Source organism: Pinus tabuliformis, chromosome 7 (assembly GCF_031772625.1).
Source record: "Pinus tabuliformis cultivar Carrire ecotype Pingquan chromosome 7, CPIR1, whole genome shotgun sequence".
NCBI classification, from domain to species: domain Eukaryota; kingdom Viridiplantae; phylum Streptophyta; class Pinopsida; order Pinales; family Pinaceae; genus Pinus; species Pinus tabuliformis.
The window spans coordinates 330254612-330275595 of NC_142293.1; the positions used below are offsets into that span (position 1 = coordinate 330254612).

General features: G+C 34.9%; 1 protein-coding gene across 1 annotated transcript; it reads right to left on the reverse strand.

Annotated features, from left to right (window-relative positions):
* Positions 1-18652: 18652 nt before the first annotated feature.
* On the reverse strand, positions 18653-20100 carry LOC149247293 (xyloglucan endotransglucosylase protein 7-like). The gene is made up of 4 exons (XM_089443796.1): positions 19902-20100; positions 19711-19811; positions 19361-19554; positions 18653-19244 (listed from the first exon to the last, which is right to left on the reverse strand). The coding sequence occupies exons 1-4, from the start codon at positions 20098-20100 to the stop codon at positions 18851-18853; spliced, it is 888 nt and encodes a 295-aa protein (XP_089299922.1). The 3' UTR covers positions 18653-18850.
* Between the last annotated feature and the right edge of the window lie 884 nt (positions 20101-20984).

Genomic DNA, 20984 nt, shown 5'->3' on the forward strand with positions numbered 1-20984 from the left:
CAACCATCATTTTGGGTACTGTTATAATTCTTATGTGATTTTCGTTCTTCACCATCGTAGGTTTCACTTTTGTAAACCTGTTCAATTTTCTCTTCTTTTTCAACTACATGATATTGATATCTTTCAATTGCATCTGAATTCTTAAACCCATACTCGTGAGTTTCATTATTAACAAGTGAGATGGGATTTTCCTGAACATAAATAGCTGAAATGTACTATATGGTGCATTCTTCACCATCTCGAACTTCATTGGATGATGCCTCCTTTCTAAATAACAATTCTTTCTTGTCAATGAAAAGTTGTCTCCTTTCTAATTAAGACAAGAAAAGGAATTTCTTTATGTATCCCATGGAGTATAACCTTTTATATGCAATTGTGTCTTATAACATGATAGTGTTGCACCCTAACCCATCATACAACATTGTAACAATCCTAGTTCCTTTGGGTGTGTTTTGAGAAATGAGGTCATCCTTTTATGAAAATGCACACCCCATTGGCTCATTGTTATATATTTCAACTTCTGTGCAATAAATGGCCACATTGAGTCACTTGATATCCACCATTCTAGGAGATGCACTGGGATGATCTTTTGCTTGGATATGTGATCATGTGTTTGGAACTAGACTCTAATTCGTTAGCATGAAATAGGTTCTAGAGGGGTGTTATGGAAATATGATTGATTCTCCTCTAAACATCTCAAATCTCCACAAATCTGCGCATAGGTATAATACCAAGCCATGATATTTGTAGCTTGGGTCTGTGAGAAGTATGAGGCATGAAATTGGCATTATTTGGTTTAATCCCACACCAACATTTACTCATGAATTGATGAAACCAGAGCTCATGGGCATTCACTGCATTATCATTCATTTGAATTCACTTATTCCATGTGTGGTTAACTCTATTGGAGGGTTAAACATAATTCTGAGTTTTTATACCCTCTCTGCCACCAGTGCTCTACATTATTTTATGTCTTTTCATTTTCCAAGCATATTTCAGGGTTCTTTATTGCATATTGGTGCTCTTCTAAGGCAGCACACCATATCACTTCATCTACCATAATAATTCTTTGGACTCTAATTAGTAGTTTCCATGCATGCTTAATATGATTCATATGCGTTGCTTTTTAAATGTTGATTTCACAGTTTAATATAAACTGGTGATAATTTATTTAAATATTTTATATACAAAATGATGCTTGTTTGTTAGGAACACTGTTTATTTTTTGAGCACCATATATGGAACCTCGTTGGTTTCAATCCATAATTGCAGAGAGTCAACCAACCAGACTTTCATTTAATTTTCTAAAATCTCTCACTTTAATCCAACTTTTGAATGTTGTTATATAAATTATCGAACAGACACTAACTGTGGCAGCAAACTATCTTGTGGCATTATCTAGGTAGCAAATCATCCCTGATACATTATTTGAGGCATTGGCCTATCTCTAAGGCATTATCTATAGCAGCACATTAAATCTGAGGCTTCACTGTGGCAGCAATATGTCTATGAAGCAATTCTAAGATAGAAAGATACCTCTGAGGCACTATTGATGACAACAGATCATCCCTGAGGTATCAATTGTGGTAGCGAACTACCTATAAGGGCTTGTTTGTGGCAACGAATCACCCCTAAGGTTTTTATGTGGCAGCAAATCATCTTGAGGTATGGTCTGGGGTTTTGAGGCAAGCAAGGTCTGGTTTGGAGTTGATTGTGGCTGCAATGAGATAGTGAAGTAATGTTTATAGGCAGCAAGGAGATATTCTACAGAGATTACTTTGCATTATGTGACAACAATTTAAGACAGTGCATTACCCTTTGTAATATAATCCAGAGAACTCCTCAATGAAATTAGTATTACATGCATAGAAGTTTAAACCAACATATTTTAGAATAATTTAATGGTTTTACACATTTTCATATATTTCAACATTTATTTATGTAATGATCCTAACTAGTGTCCACAAACTTTTATTCGCAGATTTATATTACATTATTCTATACAAAATGGCAGACGAGGTATTTATGTTGCTTTTGGTATTTGTATTATTTATGTTGTTGATTTAGTTAGACGTTGGATTTGTTTTTAGAAATAACTTTAAAATGATACTTCAAAAGTTTGTTTGTGACTAGTTAAATGCTTGTTGGAACACTCTGATAAGCTTGCCTCAAAGTGTTGGACAGATCTCCAATGCTCACTCAAAACATATTTGGTGTTACCGATTCTATTTTCTTATCGGTTTTTTTATCAAGGTTTTCTTATTTTTATGTTATTATGTGTTTTTTTTAAGAATGTACCCATGGGTGTTACCGATGCTACTATGGGGGATTCAATGATATTCACTACTTTTATGGAAATGTTAACAAATGCACGAGGGAAAGACGCTGCTATGATGATGCATGAGGTAAGCTTGAATATTGTCTTTTATATGTTCAATTATCTTATATTCCTTATTATATTATGCTAATTTATGTTTGTGGAATGCAGGCAATCGCTAAAGTCATTCCAACCCCTATAACACCTTATAAAACATTTAAGGTAATGATAGTGGTAAAACTTGATCAATATTTTTGTGCATTTAGTTAACTTATTTCATTATATATATTTATTAATATTTGTGTTTTTACTAAGCATGCATTTTTTTGGCATGCAGGATTCATTTATGCCCCTCAATACAACCAATGTTGGCATGCAGGGATCATTAATGCCCCCATATACATCTAATGTTATGCAAGATGTAAGATTCAACCATTTATTTATGTGAGTTTGATTATGTTATTTGTTGAGAAATCTAGGGCATATATTTAATACAGTTTTTGCACAACGACTCCATGATTTATGAGGTCTTACGAAGAGCTACATCATGCCTTCAAATGGATCACCCCATCCGTTTTTTTCTTCTTGTACATACAATAATATTTTAACAAGTAACCCAAGCAATATATTATTCCAAAACATGATGTCAAGTTACGTTTTTAGGGTTTTTATGTAATCAAGAGGCCTTTTTAGGGTTTCTTAAATTCAAACCTTAGATCATACTCTTTTCCCTTTATGTCATTCTAGAGTTTATCCCATTCCCTAGAAATCAAATCATAGGGAACAAATACCTTAAGATTAAGGTTTGTAAATATTAGGGTATTTCTTAAAATATAAACCCATAAATTCAACCCTACTACATCTTATGATGGACCCTTTAAAAGAAAATTATTATACATACCTCATGGACACCTATCTGTACTAATTAGTATTTTGGTTGCCATGATTATTTGCAACTTTACTATACATTTCATTGATCATTTGCCACCTTCATGATCTTATTTTAATGAGTCTTCCGAGATATTGTCATTCTATAATGGGACTTGCTTCTTCATGTGTTCATGAAACCCATGCCTCAGTCATAACAAAAATGATCTTCTTTTTCATTTTTTTACATAAATTACATAGAATTGTGATTAGATATGTCATTATGAAGACTGAACCTAGTTACATATTTCAACATTATTCATCTATTATTCCATCATATTATTTATATTTGTGGCTCCTACCAGATATTCCTGTAAATGTTCAAATCAGACAAGAAATAATTGAACAAATTCAGTTATGGGAAATGTCATTGTTGGAGAGTGTAGCTCCTGCAAGAGATCAACATGGAAAATTATTTTATTTTTTTAATAATTTCATTTGTTATGTTTAGGATCATTATTTTAGAAATGAAAAATAGTTTCATATTTTGGTTGGTTTCTTAATAGTTCCATAATTTCATTGTAAATGCAGGAAGTAAGTGACACAGTGCCTAATGTATCTGTAAGGGAACCTTCCTCAATCCCCAAGACTACAACAATATCATCGGTGACCACAAAAGGAATGCAAGAAGTTACAATCTTGCTCACTTCAGAAGGAAATGTCTTGAAGGATGAAACAGGGCTGAAATTTTATCGCTTTATTTTTCGTCGTGCAGAACAATTATTTGGAAATACCATCCAAATGGATTGGAGGAAACAAGCCAATGCCAAAAAAGAGGAACTATTTAAAGATGTAGTAATAGAATTTGGTAATCTTGGATTTGATAAGGAACTTATTTTACAGATTGCAGGTAAATACATGCACTCAAGGAGGTCCAATTTAAGGACAAAGTTGACAAAAAACTTGATGTATCTACGTCCAGCTTGGATCACAGACCAAGTGACGTGGGATGAACTTATGAAAGATGCCAAGTTTAAGAGGAAAGTCCCCATAAATCCAAACTATATGCCATCTACACAAGGAGGAGCTAAGAGATGCCTACGAGATACAAGAAAAGCAACCCAAGCTAGGGTGTGAAAAATTGGATCTCACAAATTAGGCTCTGGTGGATATAATAGTATTCGTGGTGGTATGGTAAGTGATATTTCCATCTATTATATTTCCTATTTTAGGCAAAGTAACCATGGTCACATTGAGTTAATTGTATCTTATAGTTATTTTACCTTATAGATATGATTATCTTTGCTAATGTAGGTTCACCAGTTTCAAAAGGAAGCTTCAAAGGAAGACCTAAAATATGCTTTATTACATGGTTCCCAAGGTCTTTGCCAGCACATGATAAATCGAGGGGAAAAATTAATTACTGGTTATGGATCCGAGGTTAGTGGTTTATAATATTATATGAATAATGCAATAAATCAATTGGAGGTTTTAATGTTATTATAACAAGTTAAAGTGTGTTGTGTATAGGAATCAGGTGAAACATCTGGGAGTGAAAATGGGGAGGAGATACAAGCACATGATGATTTTCTTGTTGCACAAAATCATCCAATAGTCATTCCTGAACCTTGGCAGGAAACCATTGTTGAATTTCAGCGAATGGGAGACAGAAATAATGAGGAGGGCGTTCAATGTGATGAGCATTCTACACCCACAATTAATGTAGCGCCTCCCAAAAAGAGGATAAAAAGGATTGACATGTGTTAAATTTCAATAACTTGAACATGCATCGCTCTAGCTTCTAAGGAGCGCACTAGGTTGTGAGGGTCCAAACATAAACTAATTATGTGTGCAACAAAACAAATTTTGAAGATACTTTGTTTTTTTTATGAGTACTTACATATTATGGGCATCACTAAGACTGTTGCAAGTCCTAACTTGTATTATTTGTTTGATTATGATCAATTTGATATGCTTATATTTGTGTCGTATGTAGATGACTAGTCATAAAATTTAGTTAAGAAAACTCTATCCCATTGTGCAAGAAGAAACTAGCAAGTGAAGTTGACATGAAGGACATACACCTCATGTGTTATTTCTTGGTCTTGGAGGTTTGGCTGAGTTGAGGTGAGGTAGTCCTCGAATAGGGGTAAGTAAGCAATTGAGATTCTGAAGAAGTTTCGGATAATGGACAATAAACCATAGGCTACTTTTATGATACCTATTTTGAAGTTATTAGTAGATTAAGATTCAAATTTGGTTGATTCGTCGGCGTACAAAAGGTATATAGGTTCCCTAACATATCTGGTAGAATTTAGTAGTCAAATTGTTGTGTGCATGAGATCCCTTGTCTCACAAACAAGGGGGGCTCAGACACCAATTTAGTGTCCATCTTGGCTTCTAATATATGGTTGAGCTGAGGTTGCTGCAAATATGCTCCATGGTATGAGGTATGCGAGGTACTTAAAGGACACACTGGCACAGTGCTTTGAGCTGCTACATGCTTTAGTGGATTTTGATAGGACCAGAGATGCAGGTGGTAGGAAGAGTGATTCATGGTTTTGTTTCAACTTGGGTTCAAATATAATATCTTTGTTAGGATGGGATACCCATGTGTGCAAGTTGAAGAAGTCCCTTACTGGGCTAAAGTAGCCTCCTGTGCTTGGTACTCATGGATTTATGAGTACTTACAGATTATGGGCATCACTAAGACCGTTGCAGGTCCTAAATTTTATTATTTGTTTGATTATGATAAATTTGATATGCTTATATTTGTGTTGTATGTAGATTACCTAGTCCTAACAGTAAGTTTAAAAAACTCTATCCCATGGTGCAATAAGAAACTGGAAAGTGAAGTTGACAAGTATTATTTCTTGGTCTTGGAGGTTTGGCTAAGTTGAGGTGAGCTGGTCCTTGAACATGGGTAAGTAAGCAATTGAGATTCTAAAGAAGTTTCGGATAATGGACAATAAACCCTAGGCTACTTTTATGATACATATTTTGAAGTTTTTAGTAGATTCAGATTCAGATTTGGTTGATTCGTAGATGTACAAAAAGTAGATAGGTTCCTTAACATGTATGGTAGACTTTAGCAGTCAAATCGCTATGTGGATGAGATCCCTTGTCTCACAAACAAGGGGGGATCATACACCAATTTAGTTTCCAATTTGGTTGTTAATATACGGTTCAGCTGTGGTTGCTGCAAATCTGCTAAAAAATGCATGTGCCATCCTTAGATGTGTTTTTTCTGTTCAGTTCAAAAATGATTTTATGTCATAGCAATTTTGCAAATGCTTTTTATTATTCTGGATTGAAATGAAAAAGTAAACCTCTGGCTCATGTACCTACTTTTTATTTGGCTTTGCTTTTACAGATCAATGTCTTACAATGTTTCCAGTTAGCCTGCTCTGTTTTCATTTATCAATTTCTTATGCTTTGTCCAGTTATTAGGCCGATAGGCCTTCCTATGCATCAACAATCGTCAACACTTTTACCCTACTCCGTTCGATCAAGTGAGACACTTTCAACCATTGATTTGAAGTGTGACTGCTTTTTCCAAATATCGGTTGAGTTTTTACTGCTTTTTCCCATTCTTTTATGTCACTCTTGAAGATATTTTTACTGCTTTTTCCAATTCTTTTATGTCACTCTTGGCCTCAGAGTTAATCATTTCTTTGGATATTTTTACTAATTTTTCCCATTCTTTTATGTCACTCTTGGCCTCAGAGTTAATGGTTTATTTTATCTGCCAATTATTGTTGTTCTTCTTCTTCCCTGGCTTTTGGCAAGCACTGTTCTTCTCCACTTTCACTACTCTGTTTGAAGAATGAAGCAACCAACCATTACAGGCCTGCAGGTTTATACACTTCAGTTATTGGTTCTTCATCATAAACTAATGTTTTCTCCATTCCCATTCCCATTGCATTTGTGGAGCTGCAGCTGCTCAGAAGGGTTGTTGAACTCTTCCTCTAGGGTTTCTGCCTGATTCATTAATTGATAATATCAAAGGCATCATGGAGAGAAGAGAGTTAAAGTCTTCAGAGGGAAGAAGTTGCATGCAGAATTTCCATATGTTGATCAAGAATGCAGCTGGGTTTTTCTTGGCATTAACTATCTTGGCTATTGCATTTTCACATACAGGTGATGTTTCAATTCAGGGGTTAAATTTTGCTAATTTCCATTTTACATGTTCAAATTTTGCAGTTTGTTTTCTATAACACACCAAGATTTATAATATAAACTTATTTTTACCATAAAATTTGGCAAAATTTTAAGTGTTAAGATCAATTTCCATTCTTAAACTTTTCCATCCTTATCAAGGATATGAATACAATATTAACTTAAAATTTGTCTACATTGTGTGCTTTACAAGTGCTTATGATCCACTGCATCCAAATAGTAACATAACAATCAAATGGGATATTGTGTCTTGGACTGTAGATGGATATGTTGCAAGTAATGCCCTTTCATCAAATAGGTCTTGAATTATAATTCCCTTTCCTCATTTTCCTGAAATAGATGTTGAGCTTTTCTGAATTTCATTCTTGGTAGCCTACAAGTTAAATTCTCAAAGCTTGACATGATGACAAATTTGGAAAACCTTCAAGTCAGGTAGAGTTTATTTTGATATTGATGAAATTTTTTGATAAATTGTGTTGTATTGATTGGTATGTTCGATATTTTGAGTAAATAATTCACTCATTTTTAATTAGCTTTATGTCCATGAAATTAAGTAAGTATTCACTAGAAACATTGGTACAATTTACTAAAAATTCCCTGAAAATCTTCATGCTAGAACTTATTTTACTCTTTGCTGAGTCTAATGAGCTTCCCTCTGTAGGTGGCCATGACCATGCACAATTTTCAGCAGTACCGCCATATACCAAGCCCCCCAAGATGGACTTTGGGTTGGCACTAGGCAAAAAAGGAGGTCATCTGGGCTGTGGTTGGTGGCCAGACAACAGAGCAAGGAGATTGCTCCAAATGGAAAGCAGGTGTTCCACACTGTTGCAAGAAGGACCCCACCGTTGTTGATCTCTTACCAGGTGTGCCTTACAATCAGCAATTTACTAATTGCTGCAAAGGTGGAGCATTGGCATCTTGGGCTCAGGATCCTCCAAATTCCATCGCATCCTTCCAAGTTAGTGTGGGCAATTCAGGGACCACTAACAAAACTGTCAAATTGCCAAAGAATTTCACTTTGAAGGCTCTAGGACCGGGTTATACTTGTGGCCCTGCTAAGATTGTTAAACCCAGCCTATTCTTTAGTCCAGATCACCGCAGAACCACTCAAGTTCTGAGTAATACACTATTATAATCCCTCATAATTTATATATTTGTGAATGTTATGTGTTTCACTCTGAGCTGGCTAAGTCTTATATTTGAATTTCCCTTGTCCTTGTGCAGTGACATGGAATGTAACATGCACATATTCTCAGTTCCTGGCTCAGAAAAGTTCAACATGCTGTGTCTCCTTATCATCATTCTATAATGATACTATAACACCATGCCCTACTTGCACCTGCGCTTGCCAGAACAACATAACTCAACCTGCTTGTATTGAGTATGATTCTTATTCCCTTGCAAATTCATTCAATTTATTTACATGCCATAAGACACCTCCACTACATTCGCCACTTAACTTGAATCGACTTCGACTGTGAATTTGAAGGAGGTGAGAAAGGAGAAGGAAGGAAATTAGGAAGCAAAATTGGGATTCATCTCTGTTGCAATGGCTTGTTCAACAGATCCCCTAGTAGTAGGAAGAGTGATAGGTGATGTTATTGACATGTTCATGCCTTCAATGGACATGGCCATCTACTATGGATCCAAGCAGGTCACCAATGGCTGTGAGATCAAGCCCTCTGCTACTGTTGACTGCCCCAATGTGCAAATAGCGGGTCGACACTTCGACGAGAGTCTCTATACTCTGGTACCCATTTCATCAATAATTTAATTCCAGCACCTCTGGTTTCATAGAATGAATATTTACATATAAATTTGTTATGGGTCTTCTATGAATGTATGCATTTACATTTGATCAGGTAATGATAGACCCAGATGCTCCTAGTCCAAGGGAACACAACATGCGGGAATGGTTTCACTGGTATAATAAATTCTTTCCCTTCTCCTTTCTTCAATTTATACAAACATGCAGGAATGGCTTCACTAGTATAATAAATTCCTACCCTTCTGCTCTCTTCAATTTATACAGACAATACACTAAAAAAACAATACACTGCAAAAAATTGAAAGAGAGACACTCTAATGGTAATAATATTTGGTTATTATTACCAGGTCTGATATGCACATTGAGGTTGCAGAGTTCATATCTCCAGTTTTAGTATTCTAATATGCATGCTTGAGCTTCACAGCCTCTGCAATCTTATCAAAGTTTCTAGTGCATATTAGACTAGATAGGTCTGATTTTATTTGGTAGTGATCACATTCAATTATAACTTGATGGTGTCTAAACAATGGCATTGGTTTAGATCGTGTTGTGCCATTGTCCATATTCAATGAACTCACTACCTTTATCCATATTCAATGTACTTAGTGCTGCCACAAAATGGCACATACATAGAAGCTGAGTCATTCCCATCCTCACATAGAGTTGCCAGCACTTCCTCTTCCTCCTTTTGCATTTGTACTATCACCACTTCATTGCATATTTGCCACTCCATACTATTTAGTATTTTTATATGGGCCAATACACTGTCCTAGTCATCCCAACTGTATAATGCACAGTTGTACTATTGTAACACTAACATAGGCACCAGAAGCTATGCTACAAGAAAGGATTAAAAGTAAAGTAGGATGCTAAGACCTTAATGTCTTTGCATGTCAAACACTATGTAATAAATATTCAGGTTTGCACATGGAGTTCATAGGTTCAAGGGTAAAACATTGAGATCTGTGGCAAACCCTAATAGATTCAAGGTTGTTTTCTTCTGGACTGTAACACTATCTAAGAAACATTCTGTTTGCTCATTTAGTCTGTTGATTCAAAGTTAAAATCAATTTTATCTAATAAAGAGTTTCTTTTCAGCAAGAGCTAATAGATTCAAGGTTAAAACATTCAGGTCTGCAACTAGAGTTAATAACTTAATAGATCCATCTTCAAGGTTAAGACATCTCTTTTTTTGGCCCGGGAAACACTATCTAATAAATATTCAGTTCGAAATAATAGTCTTTGGACAATCAAGTATTATTTAATAAATATTTTGAGTATTTTCAAAAACCTAGAAATCATATATTCACTTTTAAAACATTAAAATAACAATTTTTGTTTTGTCAAAATACCATATAATTGGTACTAGAGAATAATAGATTCAAATTTTTGAATATGAGGTTTGCACACAGTTATTTTATTCTTGTTAACCAAAATAGATCAGGTGAAAATGGATATATTATTTATGGTAGTTCTTTAAATTTGGTATCTCAGTGAACTTTGCACCCAGCTTAAAAATAGATTGATAAAGATGGACATAATGCTGGTTGGTATTGGTAATGGGAGTTTATTCATAGTTTTTCTTATAATTTGGTATCTCTTTGAGGTTTGCAGCTGGTTGATGGATAGATCGTATTTCAGTTGGATCTACTCTAATTTTCATCTGGCTTTAATACATCATGGATTTTTGTGGACTTTAATGGTTAAGAAAATTATATCATAGTGTATTACGTTAAGATGGTTTATTTATTTATTTTCTCCTATTTTTTGCTTAAGTTGATATATTCTTTGAGATTAAGATGTTGTTTTAATAGGTTTGATGAAGATTAATGTATTATAGTTTACTAGGTTAATATTTTTTGTTTTAGTATTTTTTTTGTTCTCAACATCTTAAAGATAACACGAAGTTAAGATGAATCATTTTAGGTCTAAACTTTTTTGGTTTTAGGTTTAGTTAAGATTAGTCTCTTCTAGCTTGTGATGTTAATTTGTTTTGTTTTACTTTTTTACTTTTTTTAATTGTTTTACTTTTTTAGTTGTTTTTTACCTAAGGTGATAAACTCTTGAACCGAGATTTTTGTCAATTTTTTTAAATACTGACTTTTAAGCATTGACGTGTGATATTTTCGAGGTTTAGATAGATTTATACTATCTTTAGGTTAGATTAAATGGAACTGATATTCTTACGGATTAGATAGATTTGTACATTCTTATGTTGGATTAAATGGAACTATGTTGGATTCTACTGGGTTATTTATAGTTGTTTTAAGATAATGGTCAATAAGTTGATAATTTTTGTTTTTGTATTGGTGATGTCACTCAAGATAGTGACTAATATTCCTAGAGCCACAGATGCAGTTCAAGGCCAACTAGCCTTTTCACTTGGTGGACTGTGTGGATTACATAGTACTTGGCCTTCGTTCCTTCTATTTTTAACAGTTCAAAATGCTGTTTAATTTCATTATTTTATCTCAGTGGTTGAGTTTACAAGTTTTTGCAGGGCATGAAATAGATATGTTGTGATTTGTGACATGATGTACTTTCTATCCCATTAACTATTTTGGTCATCTTTTTTTCGCATGCTTTGTAATACTAAGTACTTTTCCTGTCTATCAGCGGAAATCATGAAGTTCGATGCGTGCAAAGGAGTATGCTTCTGGATACCCTTGCAAAAGAATTGGCTCCAGGAACGATCAGATTCAATGCTAAAGTTGTTTCCATTCAACAGTCTACAGATTCTTCTTTAACTATAGTAAAACTGGGAGATGGAACGCTTATCAAAGCTAAGGTAGCATCTTAAATCCAAACTTCTGACTCCCATTTGAAGTAGTAAAATTTGGGCGTAATTTTGACAAATTACCTGGCATTTACGCTACAATAAACCTTCTGAAGCTGAAGCAGAATAATTACATATGCTTGGAATGTAACAATGTAACAGAGTGCTGATCCCATCTAGAGACATCCTTCTATAGACTTTGATTCTCAAATGATATTTGAGGCATCCCTATTCTCCTATGTTTTTTACCTGTTTTCTATGGAATGGGGTTGAGAACGGGAATGCCACAAATATCATTTGATGCATCTCCAGTTTTGTGGGAACGGCTCATTGGATGTTGCTGGGACATCCCCTACATGAAGGGACCATTCTTAGGATATTCCCAGCAAGAAAGGCACTAGTCTGCCATTCCTGAAATTTGGTTCTATGTTGGAGCCATTGGTGAAATTCATTTTCTTGCCAATTCTTGCTGGAAGATAGAGTCATTAACCTTTGGCCCATTATAATGTCAACCTGCAAAGACAATTAAAGCATTGGATAAAGATGCACCCTTTATACTACAACAAACCTTTCATAGGTTGTTTGAGACAAATAAAATGCAAGCTGAGTTGATTTCACTGTTATATATCCATGAATAGAAGTTCATCCTCAACTGTACATTGTGTATATTATAACCACTGACATAATGATGGCATGATCTAGTGAGAAGCCTTCATTAACTGAATTACATTATGTTATATGGAATTGTCTTGATTTACTATCAAGTACTCACATGTCTGTTTAAGGTTAAAAAATTAGTAAACTGCATTCAAATGCATGCTAGTCACATTATTTTCTGCTGGACATTATATTGCAGATAAGGAGGCATTGTGCTGCTGGACAATTGTTCAACTTATGAATAATTACAAGTAACCAAAAAATTTGGTTTCTCTGGTAGAGAACTATTTAGCAGAAAATGAAAATAGATTGCTAGTCTTTGCTTTTAGCTACGACTAACATCCTTTGAGTTTTCTTCGATCTTCAAGACAAACTATTTCCACTATTAAAACTTTAATAGATATAAGGTAGAGGGTAGGCAATATTTAGCTGGCCAGAGGCCAAGACTACTTTATGTAACCCAAAGTATAATCATGAACAACTATAGCTTGTATTGAAACACTTGCATATAGGCAATGAAGCACATAAAGTTCCATCGTAAGTTGCACATGTACATAATCAAAATGTTTGCTATCAAATAATTTAAGAATCAATACACATTTTAGCCTAGGAGACCATGGCCATATACAACGATGAGAATAGAAAAATTATTTCCCAACTTAATATTCAACCTCAGTTTGATTTTCTTGTTTATAATCCAGGAAACCATGGTAAGAAGGCCTGTAGATGCAGAGGAGGAGCTCAGAATGATGGCTCAAGAAGTCTGTGGCTATGTGGAAGCTGTTCTGAATAGTCTTGCTGCAAATGTTCCCAAAGTAAGACATCTATGTGGATGAGCACACAATACAACCATACAGAATCTCATTGTTTATTCAATCCATGATACTTGAATTGATGATTTGATGATTTACAGGTTGTGGTGCTTTGTCAAGTTGAGAAAGCCAAGGATGAAATGTTGAGCCAACTTTATAGCTCAGTCAGGTAAGGTTTAATGACAAAATGTGGTTAAGGTACGTCAATAATTAGTTTGATTATTTTCCCATTTCTGTATTCTGGCAAATTGATTTTGATTTTCACTTGAAATCAGGTCTCTTGGGACTTTACGAAAGTAGTGTTTTTTTCCATCCTCTACAAGTGTCGTAGACTCCTATTGATTGGAGCACTGTACATTTGAGCTTTCTAGGTGCCTTTTCAAATTTTTTTTTTTAAAGGTCCTACATGGATTTAAACTTGGATCGATCCCAAGAGAACTTTTGACTTATCAATTCTATTTTCCCGTGTTGATATGTATGTAGTGTGGGCTCAATAGCAACACCTTTTAACCTCAATATCAATGACAATGGAGCAACTATGAGCCCTTTTTTGGTTCCTTTTTATCAGCACTCTGTTTTACTCGTTTATGTCTCTTTATTTTGAATTTTAATTTAATTTAATTTTGAATTTATAGACAGACTGTGTTATTGGTTGTTTTGATCAATACTGGTTTGCTTTTCCTGCTTCTGTTGGCATTTTCCTTGTTGAATTAGCGAGGGTTCTGTATTTTTCCACTTATATTTATTTGAATTTGAGTTTAGTTTAATTTTGAATTTATAGACAGACTCTATTATTGGTTGTTTTGATCAATACTGGTTTGCTTTTCCTGTTTCTGTTGGCATTTTCCTGATTGAATTGGCGAGGGTTCCATGTTTTTCCACTTCTATTTATTTGTTTCCTTCTTATTTATTGATTGGGATTTTGTTTGTTGCAGTATTCATGGGAAATGTGAAGTTATCATGTTTGATGTTACTGCACGATTGACTTACAAGAATGTCCCAACGTGGCACAGAGATCTTTGCAAGTATCTCTTTTGTAGAGGGGTTGGATCTCTAAGTAGAAATGAAGGTTCCTTAATTGTGTGGTGGAACAACTGCCTGAACCGATTAGCTAAATATCTTTGTGAATTTCAGGGTGTGTGAGAACATTCCTATTGTTCTTTGTGGAAACAAGGTTGATGTGAAGAATAGGCAAGTGAAAGCTAAGCAAGTTACTTTTCATAGAAAGAAGAATCTTCAATACAATGAGATATCTGCAAAAAGTAACTACAACTTTGAGAAGCCATTCCTATACTTGGCACGGAAGCTCTCAAGGTGAGCCTTTAATCTAGTTTCTGATGCTCCCTAATATGAATGTTATATTAAAAAAATTTCATTGATTCTATAATGGGTTATTTTTATAGGGATCCAAACCTTCACTTTGTGGAGTCACCTGCTCTTGCTCCTCTTGAGGTTCAGATAGACCTTGCAACCTAGCAACAGTAAGTAGAATGCTATTTTCTTATTTTTTTTGTTAACTTTTATTGAAATAATTTGTTCCTTTTCTAAAAGATTGAAACTTTGGCTTACAATCTTTTATGTTGCCAGGTACGAGGCAGAACTTGTAGCAGTTGCAGACCAACCCCTTCCAGATGACGATGATGATGCTTTTGAATAGCTTTGTTAAGATGCTTTTTCATATTTAGGGATTGGTGGATTCAATTAGTTTTGTACCATTGGAGTTTGCTCTCGAGTTCCGACATTTAATTATGATTTGTATTTGGGGCTTAGAATAGCATTATCACATCTCTCTATATGTGATTTGGGTACTGTGCAAATGTTTTCATCGGTGGAGTTGGCTAAGCTATCTTAGTTCAACTCCATTACAGAGCTATTTTTATATGCTAAGAGAGTTTCTTCCGTTACATACTCTTGACATTTTGCACAAGAACTTTTTGTACTCTTCAAATATTTCAAGAATTCTCAAGTGCCTTTCGTTGTGTATTGTTGGGGGAAATGCTAGTTGCGATGATTATTGCTTGTAATATATTATGGCTTGTTAAGACTTTCTTTGAAAATTCTAGCTATGTCTGAGGATTTATTTTAACTCTAAAATTGGTTTACATAGTTGATAACTATGGCTATCAAGCCTGCCTGGGTATTCTTGTGGGTATGTTGTCTGTCGAACACATAAAGGTATCACCATTTCATTAATTGGACTCTCGATTGATTTCTGCATAAAGATTCACATTGTCTAAATCTAAATTCGTTTCCATTCAATAGTCTACAGATTCTTCTTTAACTATAGTAAAACTGGGAGATGGAACACTTATCAAAGCTAAGGTAGCATCTTAAATCCAAACTTCTGACTCCCATTTGAAGTAGATATTAAAGCTTTATAAGATGGCACGCTGTTGAAAAGTTGATAGTAATTAAATACGCTGGCTGGACATTGCATTTATATATGGGTGGTCATGTTAAGCTCACGTGGTCTTGGAGGAAAGCATTTTCTGCTTTGTATTAATGCTGGTGTGATTTAGATTTTATAGGAGTGTTCCAACATCAATTGTCAGTCCTCACTTTTATATATTTATCACTTATATTCATGCCAATGCTGGGTAACTTTGGCTTTGAAGGAATTAGTTCTATGTCATTTTATTGCTTAAGCATCACATTTTATCTGCTGTTGGTTTGACATGTTTAATGCTCGAGCAATATTTTCTGAAGTGTTGCTCGTATTCATGTCTATTGGAAGAAAACCACGTCAAGCATGGAATTCTGCATTGTGATGTTGGTAATTACTGGTGTGGAAATGTGAATGCTGGACTGAGCGCTCCACACACATAGCTTGTTATTATTTAATTGGCAAAGTAAACCTACAGATTTATAGGGGTGCTAGGTTTTGTTGGAACACAAAGTAAAACTTGGGCATAAATTTAGTAATGAATTGAATCCCCTCTTGCTAAACAAAGGTAATATTAATAACCCATATGCGCTGGTTTCTATCAGACAGGAATTTCTGTGGTGGTTTCTCTCATACACGAGTACTATTTGTGAACTTTGAATGTGAAACTACTTTGAAAGAACATTCAAAATGATTTTATTTATTTTTTTTAAATAATTTTTTATATTGTCTCTAGAGAGACAAATGAAATTGTCTCTAGAGAGACAAATCAAATTGTCTCTTAATAGACAATAATTCTTGTCTTTATACAGACAATAATAATATGTGTTCTATATTATCTTTATAGAGACAAATTTTTGAGACGTTATATTTTGAGACATTATATTTTGCCACACCTACTTGGAGACAATATTTAAGACATTACAAAAGTTTCTTTTTGTCTTAAGTTAAGACAATTGACTTAACTATTGTCTTAAATATTGTCTTAAAACCCCCCTACATGTAGTAGTGAGAGGAAGTTGGAACACCATTTGGGCCCTTAAAATGGCTCTAGAAGTTTAGGACCCAAAAAAGTTGTGCTATAACTAAGGAAACTAAAAGAAACATCAGTGGGGGTCCAAGTCGAATAGTCAGGTGGCCACCAATATGCCCCTGGATCACCCCTCCGTGCCCTTGCTCTGACCCCAAATTGTAATGTATCCCAAACTGAACCATACCACAAATATACCAAACTATCCTTTTTGTTGGTTTCTAATGACATTCATGGGGTGTTTGCATATACTAGGAAACAATACCAATAACAAAGAAAATATGAGGATGAGTATGAGTATGAGTCAAATATAATAGGTTACCAATTAATTGGCAGTACAAAGTGGCATCAACTTCAGGTGTAGTGCAGGTGACAACAAGTTTGACTCTAGACTGAAAGGGAGAAGGAGAATATTTACAATATTCCACATGGAAGTGATGGTGAAGGTGACATGCATGCTTAGATTGGGAAAAGGAAAGCTCCTTTCTTTTTTCATGACACTTGGATTCCAAAAAATACTGCAAAAATCCTAAGTTTATAAGCTTAAACTTCTTCTTAAGATTGAATTCACATGGGTGAGAGGGTTTCTACTAGTGAGGATAAGATCATCAACATATAGAACAAGGATTATGAAATGAAATCCTACTTTCTTGGTGTAGACATTAGGATCAAAATGGCATCTAAATAAGCCTATGTCAAGAAAAATGTTATCCAATTAGTGTAACGACCTTGAGGAGCTTGTTTAAGACAATAAAAAAAAATTGTTAGGTAGAAAACAAGGCTAGAATCACTCTAAAAATAGAAACGAGGTTGTTCCATGTAGATTTATTCATGTATATCCCCATGCAAGAAATCAAATCTAACATCCATATAATGAACCTCCCATCCATGTGAGGAAACAAGGGCTAAAAGAAAGTAGATGGAATTTATCTTCGCTACAAGGGAAAAAGTTTCATTGTAGTCAACTCCTTCAACTTGACATAGTCCTTTACAACTAATCCTTGTTTCTTTCAACTCTTCCATATAATGCATACTTATCTCTATATACCCATTTACATTTTGAAAGTTTTCTTACTTTTGGAAGAAGTACAAGTCCCCAAGTATCGTTCATAATCAAGGAATGATACTCTTAATTCATTGTTGTTTCCCAATATGGATGGCATGAAGCTTCTTCAAACATGTTTCTAGATCATGAGTCTATGAATCTTGGGCCAAAAGAGAGAAGGATCGCTAGGACTATAAACGAGTACAACGTTAGTCTACAAGATCATTGGTAAGCTCATGAGCTACCTCTCATGTTGAACGAAACCTTATGGGAAGTTGTGGTGTTGGTGAAGGTTGATAGTCAATGGACTCTTATGGATGAAAGTGAGGTAGTGGAAAGGGAAAAAACTAAAATAAGAATAAACCATGACACAAATGCGAAAAATGATTCACAATCCAAAGAGGGAGCAATCATAGAATGAGGATCATATGCCAAAATATTGTGTAATAATATCAATTAAACACCTGCCAAGTTATATTTACTATAAATCAGAGTATACTCTAGAATACATATTTATATCCCATCATATATGAAACTCTAAATCTGTATTATGTGAAACATGCAATATTATAATAGATTTATATGGATGTAGTGATAGTACCATGATTTTATATTTAAATGGAAATATGAGAACGATGTAAAACACTGCCGAAGTAAACAATTACTTTGAACGAAATAACCCCTGTACCCACATGTACGCAGTTGTACATAATAATATTGTTCATCTGATATAAAATTGTCTTTTAATTATTTCTCTATAAAATATAAACTATTTATGTTATGAATTATTAAAATGTTTCAAACTATAATTGTTGAATAATTGAATCAAAGATTTAATTATTAAACATTTAAAAGGCAGACAGGGCTCAGAGTTCCCAGCTTTCTTCCACAATATTTCTAAATTCCGATTATTCTCAAATAAATATCATAATAGAGATTAATCAAGCTGGATGAATCTCTAAAACTGCAATATTGTAATCAATATTGTTATTGTTATCAATAGCCGTGATTGATTAAGGATTAAATGCACATTCAGCTGGAGTTGATGGAAACCTCCGTGATCTATCCTGACAATAATCGTAAGTCATGTAGTTTTTGCGAACCCAATCAAGTTCACTGAGTTGCTGTTGATTTAGGCTTCCAAATCCTGGTTGTTCCCACCAATTGTTGGCACAGGGAGCAGATGAATTAGATGGCGCGATGCATCCATTCACTTGAAACGATATGTAAGACGCCACGAACGGAGCGTTACCCCAATCTATTTTAACCCTTCCTCCATCGGTGGCCCAATTCTCCCCGTTCCAAAGGCTGGCGTGGATCCTCATGGGTCGAGTACTAGGATATGGGATACCCGCAGATCTTTGAACGTTTTTGAACACCCGGATGGGGATAGAATCAACCCAAAACCTGATTACACAATGCAAAACGTATCATAAACATATAAATAAAAAGTCTAAATACGGTTCAGTATATATCGACAACTTCTGTTGGTTCTGTTATAGTTATGGGGAAGAAGGACATACACGATTTGTTCGTAGTTCCAAAGAATTGAATAGTTATGGAAAGCGACGGTGGGATCAAACCAGAGATTAATTCTTTGCTCCCTATTCCCGATTCCATTAGCAAAGACGTTGGTTTGTAGAGTGTAAGGCTGTCCTGGCAGATTTCCCAGAAATTCGAAGTCAAGTTCATCGTGAGAAGCCTCGTCCGATGACATCTGGATCAAAAGATACCAATGTTAATATATTGTGTATGCAACTGTGCGACCATATTGAAATTTAACCATGTATCTCAGAAAATTGAAATTGGTTGGGAATATTGTTAGCGAATAACAAATCTTCCTACGATGTTTCGTTGCGTGAAAATTCCTTACATAAAAGGTAGTGACTGTTCCAGCCGAATTCCCTTGGATCAGCTTAATGCTCATGCTCATGCTGCCGAAGAGGTATTCATCCTTGGACTGAAAACCAGAACCTGGTGAAACAATTACTAGAATTATTATTACAATTCCTATAATTCAATACATAAGGAATCTTGGATGTCAACAAAAATGAAATATTGTACCTGAAGATAGATCCATAGTGAGCTGAGCTGTTTGGTTATTATCCAACAATCTAACGGTTCCCCATAAGATTTCGAAATTATCGTTGAAATTCGAGGATTCTACTAAGGATAGAAACGGAATCAGAATCAGGACTGAACTTATGTATATCAGCTCTCCAGAAAACATTCCAAATCCTAAAAGCTTTGCAGAGCTCTTCATTGCTGGTGCTGTTATGGAAAGCCTGGATTGTCGAAGTTGCGCTTCCCTTTTCCGTAGCAGGGTACTGCACCTCCGACAAACAAGCTTTGATGGGAGTGACTCCCCCGTCCTCTACATATATGGTGCAGGAATCAAACACGGAATTGGGAAGGAGCCAAACTCCGAATCAATAACGAGACAATAATCCAAATCAATAACATCATAGGTTAGCTGTCGTTATTATTCAGATGATTACTCATACCTGAATGTTCCTTAGGAATGTTCGAGTTGCCCAGGCAGTGGTCCAAGCTGTAGATTTTCTATTGATTTCAGAGAATGTGTATCATTTCTTCTCAAATGCGTCCATGACTGAAACAAGCGCTAACTTTTGAGAGAAATTTAACTTGTTGAGCTGGCTGGCCCTTAATAATTTAGGTTCAGTAAGGCTTTTGCTAAGTGTTTGAATCTCGGATTAAGTTGAAATAATTTCCAAGTAAGGAATGCATCATTAATGTTGTGCCAAAGAAATAATGTAGTTTCGAAATGTAGTAGAATTATAATTTTTATTATGTAATTTGCATAGTACATATGTAAATAAGGGTTTTTAATACAAAAACATTTTAATAACAAAAATTACACTTCAAAATAAAAAATCCCAAATGCTTATAACAATTACCCTGAAAAAAGTACAATTCATAATTCAAGCCAATACTCGAAAACCGGCATCCCTGAATCCAAAGGTGGAAGACAGCAATTGATTTATATTGTCAGTGGGGTCGCCTTACTGTGGGCTATTGCTGAAACAACTCCATCATTTCCAAGGTTCTAGTTGCTTGGTGTTTTAGTCGGCTATTCCTAGTTGCCTGGTATTTAGCTATATGAGTCAAAGCTGTTCGTCCGCATTT

Excerpts from the sequence above, each read along its gene's own strand:
- LOC149247293 (XM_089443796.1), bottom strand. The coding sequence starts at position 20,100 with ATGAAGAGCTCTGCAAAGCTTTTAGGATTTGGAATGTTTTCTGGAGAG. Across the intron at positions 19,812-19,901 it reads CACTATGGATCTATCTTCAG|GTTCTGGTTTTCAGTCCAAG; the intron begins GTACAATATTTC and ends TTGTTTCACCAG. Across the intron at positions 19,245-19,360 it reads TGGAACTACGAACAAATCGT|GTTTTGGGTTGATTCTATCC; the intron begins GTATGTCCTTCT and ends TTGTGTAATCAG.